General features: G+C 45.5%; 1 protein-coding gene across 1 annotated transcript in view; it reads right to left on the reverse strand.

The window, feature by feature from the left end:
* Positions 1 to 7,295, reverse strand: part of SLC7A8 (solute carrier family 7 member 8) — a 55,213-nt gene that overhangs the window by 34,383 nt on the left and 13,535 nt on the right. The window contains exons 2-3 of the mRNA XM_003801926.3: positions 2,094 to 2,298; positions 1,020 to 1,171 (exon numbers count right to left, since the gene is read on the reverse strand). Of these exons, the coding sequence (XP_003801974.1) occupies positions 1,020 to 1,171; positions 2,094 to 2,298 (357 nt within the window). The remainder of the gene's footprint in view (positions 1 to 1,019; positions 1,172 to 2,093; positions 2,299 to 7,295) is intronic.

Here is a 7,295-nt window from a genome sequence, read left to right on the forward strand (position 1 = left end):
CCACCACTGCCGAAGAGGGCACACTCGCCATGGAGACCATCTCTTAGGTCCCAGCTGTCTGCCCCGTGAGAGGCTATTGGGGTGGGTGAGTGACAGGAGGAAAGTGTCAAGATCTAGGAAAGGGTATGGCCAGGATGATCACTGCCATCAGCTACGTGCGTATCTGTTGGAAGGCGTGGGAGGGCAGGAACTGAGTTAATTCCACAAGTCAAGCCTCCAAAACATATTCAAGTATTTACTTTAGAAATTAGTTTTTGATGAATGATATAAAGTACCCCAACACACAGATGTTGGAGATTAAGCCCTGAGACTTCCTAGAAATATGATGCTACGGAACTTCTTTATAAAGCCCCCCTAACCTATTCCAGTTCACAGAGATCTTTTCCCCTCCTCTGAGTTTTTTATTGCAATCGAATCCTAACCTATAAGATCTGTCTGTATGGCTTTTTCTCCAGTTACAACACTCAAGGTTGAGGACTGAGAACAAACTTTCCTCCAAAAGAGCTTAAAAAGTTGGCAAGTTGAGGTAGAGGTAAAACACAGACCTTCTGCCATGAAGCCAGAATAATCTTCCTATCAGCAGTGGGGAGAAGCCAGCACAAGGTGCTGGAAGGAGAAGGAATCAGGAGACCGGCACCACACTCAGAGCCTGTTTCCTTGGGTAAGTCACTTGCCTGGCTCTGTGCTTCCTTATCTGTTCTAGGAAAATGTTAACACAGGCCCAGTTTACCTCACAGATTTGTCATAAGGCCCCAGTCAGATAATGTAGGTGAAAGTGCTTTGTGCAATGTAAAGAACCCTGTCAGTGAAAATTACTGTGCCTCCCAGGAACTACTTAAGTTTCTTCTGTTTTTAACACCAGATAAGCGTATGCAGAATCCATTCATCCAAAACTCACTTGGAGGAAATTGAAAGAAAAGGAGATGGGGGGAAAGGGGAAAAAGAAGAATCAGAAATGTGTGGACCACGAGGGAGGCTAAAAGAGGCTGTCCTGAGAACAATGATCAGATGACACTTACATAAGCAGATGGCAGCCAGGAGTCGAAGGCCAGGCTCTGGGGGGAAGCAGGTGGGGAAGAGCGGCTGCAACACGTAGTTGGAGAAGGTGAGGGCGATGACAGCTTGGTTGGTGGGGTAGATCACCAGCACAGCAATCCACAGCCGCAGGAACCTGAAGGGGGAACAGGACACCCCCGCCAGCAGGCATGGCAGGGTTTCGGAGTCATCAGAAGAAAGCCCTGGCAAGTCAAGCTGGGCAAGTAGGTGGGCAGCGTTAGAGAGGCAGGTGGGTTAAAGGAATGCATTCCTTTTTTTGTTTTCAGGGATGCTGAAGAGCCCGACCCCCCACCCTCAGCCCTCTGCAATGACAATAAAATGGTTTTATGATGAAAGAGCTAAGTTTCAACTAGCACTAACAAGAGTCTTGGCATTCTTTCTCTCCTTTCATTAACTCTTCTTTCCCACACTGGCCCCCAGCATCCAATGTGGAAATATAACATTTGCAACCCCAGAATTGGGATAGACAGGACATGCTAAAGCTACTTAAGCAACTGCCAGGGAGGCACCGAGTGGGGTTTTGTAGGAATGGTACCTTCCACACCCTTTGACCCTTTGGTGAGGGTTGAGGTCTTCCATGGCAGGGTTTCAGAAGCTGAGAAATTCAAGATCAGGGCCTGATTATAGAGGATCATTATCCTTTGTAATGGGAGAAGAGGGTATACTGTATCTTAGGTGGTCACTCTCATTTGTCAAGATAGAAGGGATTTGGTTTTGTGATGTGATTTCTCTGGGAATCAGAGGTCAGTGTTGTTATATAGTTCTGCTTGCTCTCACTCACAGAATCTTTCCTATAAGATTTGTATAGATTAACATGACAAACCTGGTTCCTCTGTCATTCTAAGAAGCATATAGGGGACACAAGGCTAAACTAGCAAACATGACAGAAAAGCAAAGGAGAAATCTCATTCTCTAGTCCTTGTTGGCACATTGGAGAGGAAACCCCCCTGGCCTTGGCTTCCTCCAACCTGACTTCTTTCTCTACTGTCTTTCTCCTTTTCCCCCGAGATCACTCAGGCTTTCACAGATCCTCTTACCCAGCCAGTCCTCCAAAGATGTCCTTGACGTAGGAGTAGTCACCTCCAGATTTGGGGATGGTGACCCCGAGCTCAGCATAGCAGAGGGCTCCCACAGCTGTGATGAGACCTGTCACTATCCAGACGATGAGAGCAAGTCCCACAGAACCCGCATTCTCCAGCACGCCCTTTGGTGAGACAAAGATTCCGGAGCCGATGATGTTTCCTGCATGAAGCACCAGGGTAAGGAGGGGAGATAGCAGAGTCAGGACAGCTGGCAAAAGTGGCCTTTGCAGGGTGGTCTCACCTCTGATCTGATTCTTAAACACCTTTGACATGTGTAAAAGACCTTCAGGCTGGTGTGCCTGACAATAATTTTCCCTAAAGTCAGGGTAAAGAGGAGCAGAGAACTGACACATTCCTAACCAGAAACCTGGTCAGGAATTTTACATGTCTCATTTATCCTATGCCAAGCCAATAGAGTCAGATATCATTTCTCACATTTTATAGAGGGGGAAATTGAGTCTCAGAGATACCAAGTGAGTTGCCCAAGTTCACAGAGCAGTGAGTGATGACACAAGTTTGACTCTCAGGACCCTCTAACTCAGCTACACATAGTGTACCCAGGTGACAAGATTAGCTGAAGATGTCAGGGTTGGGAGAGTGGGCTTCTCAGTGCTAGCTAGAAGGCTTTAAAAATGAACCAAAGGCCATTATCTTTTGGACAGATCGTGGTCACACCCCATGACTAGGGGTTTTCAAGACCTATGAATGTGAACAGCATTCTTGGAGGCTGGCTTCTACCCTAGACATGACAGCCCCACCCTTGGTGAAGAACATAAAATACCCTATAAAAACAGACCTAGTTGTTTGAAAGTGGTTTGTAGGAGCACAATGCATGCGAAGTCTCAGCATGACATTCCTTCAAAGGTCATTCGCCACCAGTACTTCAGGTGACCCTCTAAACAAACTATGGAATTCAGGGAGAGGAAGAAGGGCAGGTGTTTCTGTATTTTACAAACCAAGAGACTAAGACACAGAGGGGTTAAGTGGCTTTCTCCAAATTCCACAGCTACTGATGGGTAAAATTGGATCCAGAAGTCAGTCCTCTGATGCTTAACCCAGTGCTGTTTCCACTAATCTACTTCTGCTTTTGTGTGCAAGGGCTGCCTGTCTCCTGAGAAGGGAAGTGGCCAGTACTGAATGGCTGGCTATTGGGCTGGGTGTGTTGGTTCAGGGGGAGTAGCAGTGCAGAGGCCATTCCTGACATACTTCCTCTCAGCAACTTATCCTTTGTCTTCTTCTTGTGCATAAAGGCCACAATCAGGGTTCATTGGATGGGTGCTTTGAAAGCTCTCTCTTCATGCCCTGCCTTGTTGCACCCCTCAATGCCTAAAGGAAGAAGCAGAAACTAAATGGATCCAGATGGAAAGGCAGAGCTGGAGTAGGATGGGTCCTTTGACAGTGTTCTGCGAACATCTCAAATTCCCACCATCTCTCTTTAGTGGTCTGGAACCGGTGAGATGAAGATTGTAAAGTTCTATGCTCAACTTCCCCAAACTGACTTTCAGATCTCAACCATAAATTAACTTCAATTCCAATTCTGCAATTTCATTTCTAAACCAAAATTCAGTTGTTTTTCTTTTTCTTTCTTTCTTTTTTTTTGAGATAGAGTCTCCCTTTGTGACTCTCCATAAAGTGCCATGGTGTCATAGCCCACAGCAACCTCGAACTCTCTGGCTGGAGTGATCCTCTTGCCTCAGCCTCCTGAGTAGCTGGAGGACTACAGGTGCCTGCAACATGCCCAGCGATTTTTAGAGTCAGAGTCTCGCTCTTGCTCAGGTTGGTCTCAAACTCTTGAGCTGAAGCAATTCACCCACCTTGGCCTCCTGGAGTCAAAATTCAGTTTTTAATTAAGCTCTTTTAGATAAAGGGAAAGAGAAGAGAATGTTCACGTTCTAAATGCGATGACCTTCATTCCTCTTGGGTACAGAATCTGCTGTTCTTTTCCAAACTAAAAAATGGCAGAGTGAGATGAGTAATGAGGAGGGGGGAGGGGTCCAGAAGATCATAAAAGCGGTGAAGACCTGGGAGACTGAAGTGTAGACTGTAAGGCACAGGTCAAAGCTAGATACAGATGGCACAAAATCACATTTCTATCTTTAACATGTCTTCCTTCCTTTGGTGCTATCCGCACAGAACAGGGCGGTGTATAGAAATGAAACTAAAAAAAGAAATAATCTTGGCTCAGCACCTGTGGCTCAAGTGGCTAGGGCACCAGCCACATACACCTGAGCTGGTGGTTCAAGTCCAGCCAGGGCCTGCCAAAGAACAATCACGCTTGCAACCAAAAAATAGCCGGGCATTGTGGCGGGTGCCTATAGTCCCAGCTACTTGGGAGGCTGAGGCAGAAGAATTGCTTGAGCCCAGGAGTTGGAGATTGCAGTGAGCTGTGATGCCATTGCACTCTACCCAGGGTGACAGCTTGAGGCTCTGTCTCAAAAAACAAAACAAAACAAAACAAAACAAAACAAAACAAAAAAAACCAAAAAGAAATAATCTTAATGTGCACAGCTATGATTTAATAAAAAAAAAATCTCTCATCATTAATTTTATGATACAATTCTCAGTACAGTTCTCAGTCCAAGAGAAGATAGAAGAAGGAGATTCTGAGTGATGCCAGTCCTTGCAGACCTTTCCTTTTAGGTAAAGTCCTATGATAGGAATGAGAGGCCATTTTTCCGCCCTCTGCTCTCCTTGGCCAGTCCCCATGTGGGCTTTGCAGAAGTGTCGGGCTAGTGGAGACTAGAAGACCAGCTTGTAGTATCCTAGGATTCAGGCACATTCACCCTGCCAAATGACTCTTCACCTGCCACAATGAAATGTGAGGCTGTTCCCTGGAAGACACCAAGTGCTGGGAAATAAGAGATCTGGAGATAGACTCCCTAGTATTGTTGAAAGGGATAATAGGAGCGGTGCCCCTAGCTCAGTGGGTAGGGCGCCAGCCACATAAACTGAGCCTGGCGGGTTCGAATCTGGCCTGGGCCAGCTAAAACAAAAATGACAACTGCAACAGAAAATATCTGGGTGCTGTGGTGGGCGCCGGTAGTCCCAGCTACTTGGGAGGCTGAGGCAAGAGAATGGCTTATGCTCAATAGTTTGAGGTTGCTGTGAGCTATGACATCATAGTACTCTACCAAGGGGGACATAATGAAACTCTGTCTCAAAAAAAAGGGCAGCACCTGTGACTCAAAGGAGTATGGCGCCAGTCTCATATGCCAGAGGTGGCGGGTTCAAACCTAGCCCTGGCCAGAAAAAAAGAAAGGGATAATAAACTCCTTGCCTAGCAGGAATTTATCAAAAAGTCATCGATAGGGCATTTCAAAGCCAGCTAAGAAAAGAGCAATAGAACTAGAGTTATAAAACCAGCTCAAGGGGTTAGAAAAACAATGACTACAAACAGGGTTTGACTTTAGTCCTTAAGGCACTGAAAAGGGAGGGCTGTGCAGTTATGCATTTCTTAGATCCAGGAATGCCTATTGTAAGGGGAAAGTGGGGGTGGGTGATGTTTGAAAGATCTGATCTTCTCAGGAATAAAGAGTATCAAAGTTCCCAGTAAGGGTTCTTGGAAAACAAATACCGCAATAGGAATCAGTAAATCGGAATCAGTGTATATTTCTCTTCTGTTTTTGTTCTAATATTTCCATAGTGTGCATGCTCTTCCCCTGGTTCTAGGTCACAGAAGCCAGTGGGATGTGCAACACTAATTGTAATTGCCCTTTGAAGGGTCTGACCCACTTCTTGCTTCCACTTATTCTTAGAAGCTCTGTGACCTTCTAGGAAGATGCCAGAGTGACTGTGAGGATCATAGTCCTGGGACTATGGGACCAGAGCCCTGATTTTATAAAAATTGCTTCTTCTCCTCTAAAAAATCTTAATTTTGACCAAATTAAATTTACAAAGGGCCAGCTGCAGTAGCTCATGCTTGTAATCCTAGTACTCTGGGAGGCCGAGGCAGGGAGCTCAGGAGTTCGAGACTAGCCTGAGCAAGAGTGAGACCTTGTCTCTAAAAAATAGCTGAGCATTGTGACAGGCACCTGTAGTCCCGGCTACTCGGAAGGCTGAGGCAAGAAGATCGCTCAAGCCCAGGAGTTTGAGGTTGCTGTGAGCTAGGATGCCATCGCACTCTCCTGAGGGTGACAGTGTGAGACTCCATCTCAATAAAATTACAAAGAAAAAGCTAAAAAAAAAAAAAAGGACTAAAAACTGAGCTATGCTAGCCTACACTGTGCACTCGGGAAGAGGAAAGGAGAGGGGTGTCTCTCTGATCCTGAGGAAACTACTACCTAGAAGACCAGAATCTGGGAGCACTTCCTCTACCGGAGGGACCTCTGGGACTTCTGCAGGGGCAAGAGCAGGAAAACGAAACTCATGGAAGAGCCACGCTCTGGAGCTGAAAGAAAATTTACACTACCTTGACTGAAAAGTAGTGTCTACTATCTGCAGTCTTTAGTGTAATTATTTAGTGTTTATCCCCCTACTAGACTGTAAGTACCATGAAAGCAGGAGCTTTGCTGCTCCCCCTCAGCTGTGCAGTGTCATCTAGTAGGCATTCCCCAAATGCTTAATGATTACATAATGTCTGACATCATTTATTGTAGCTCCAGAGAGGAATTTAAATACATCTATTTCTTTGGAACCTTCAAATCCTGTGAGAATGTTGAGTGTGTGTGTGTTACAAGCAGATGAGTAAAGCAACCAGCCCACTTATATTTCACTACTGAGGAAGGTACACTGGCTATTGTTACCATTTCCAATTTATAGGGAAAGAAAGTAGAGTGACTATTATTCGCATTTTCCAAATGGGGGAAATGGGGGAGGTATTATTATCCCTACTTCATGGAGGGAGACACAGACCCAGAGAGGTAGTTATTTGCCTCAAGTGCAGAGTTAAAGACAGCTGGATTGGAACCTAAATCTTCTGTCATAGACTCAAGCTTTCCCCTAAAAATAAAAGGTTTTCCTACATGCTCTGGGATCAGTCGTACTTGCTTCACTCCATAGACAATGAGAATAGGTCAGAAAAGTCACTTACTAAAGAACTGGACCACAGATCTGGTTCCTTCCTTCTACTGCAGCACCACCTTCAGTGGTGATTTACAAAACAATCACATCTATTTATTACCTTACTAGATTTTCATAACTTTTCTTCCCTCCTTCCCT

The sequence above is a fragment of the Otolemur garnettii genome, unplaced genomic scaffold (genome assembly GCF_000181295.1).
Source record: "Otolemur garnettii isolate 467f Iridium unplaced genomic scaffold, OtoGar3 scaffold00225, whole genome shotgun sequence".
NCBI classification, from domain to species: Eukaryota; Metazoa; Chordata; class Mammalia; order Primates; family Galagidae; genus Otolemur; species Otolemur garnettii.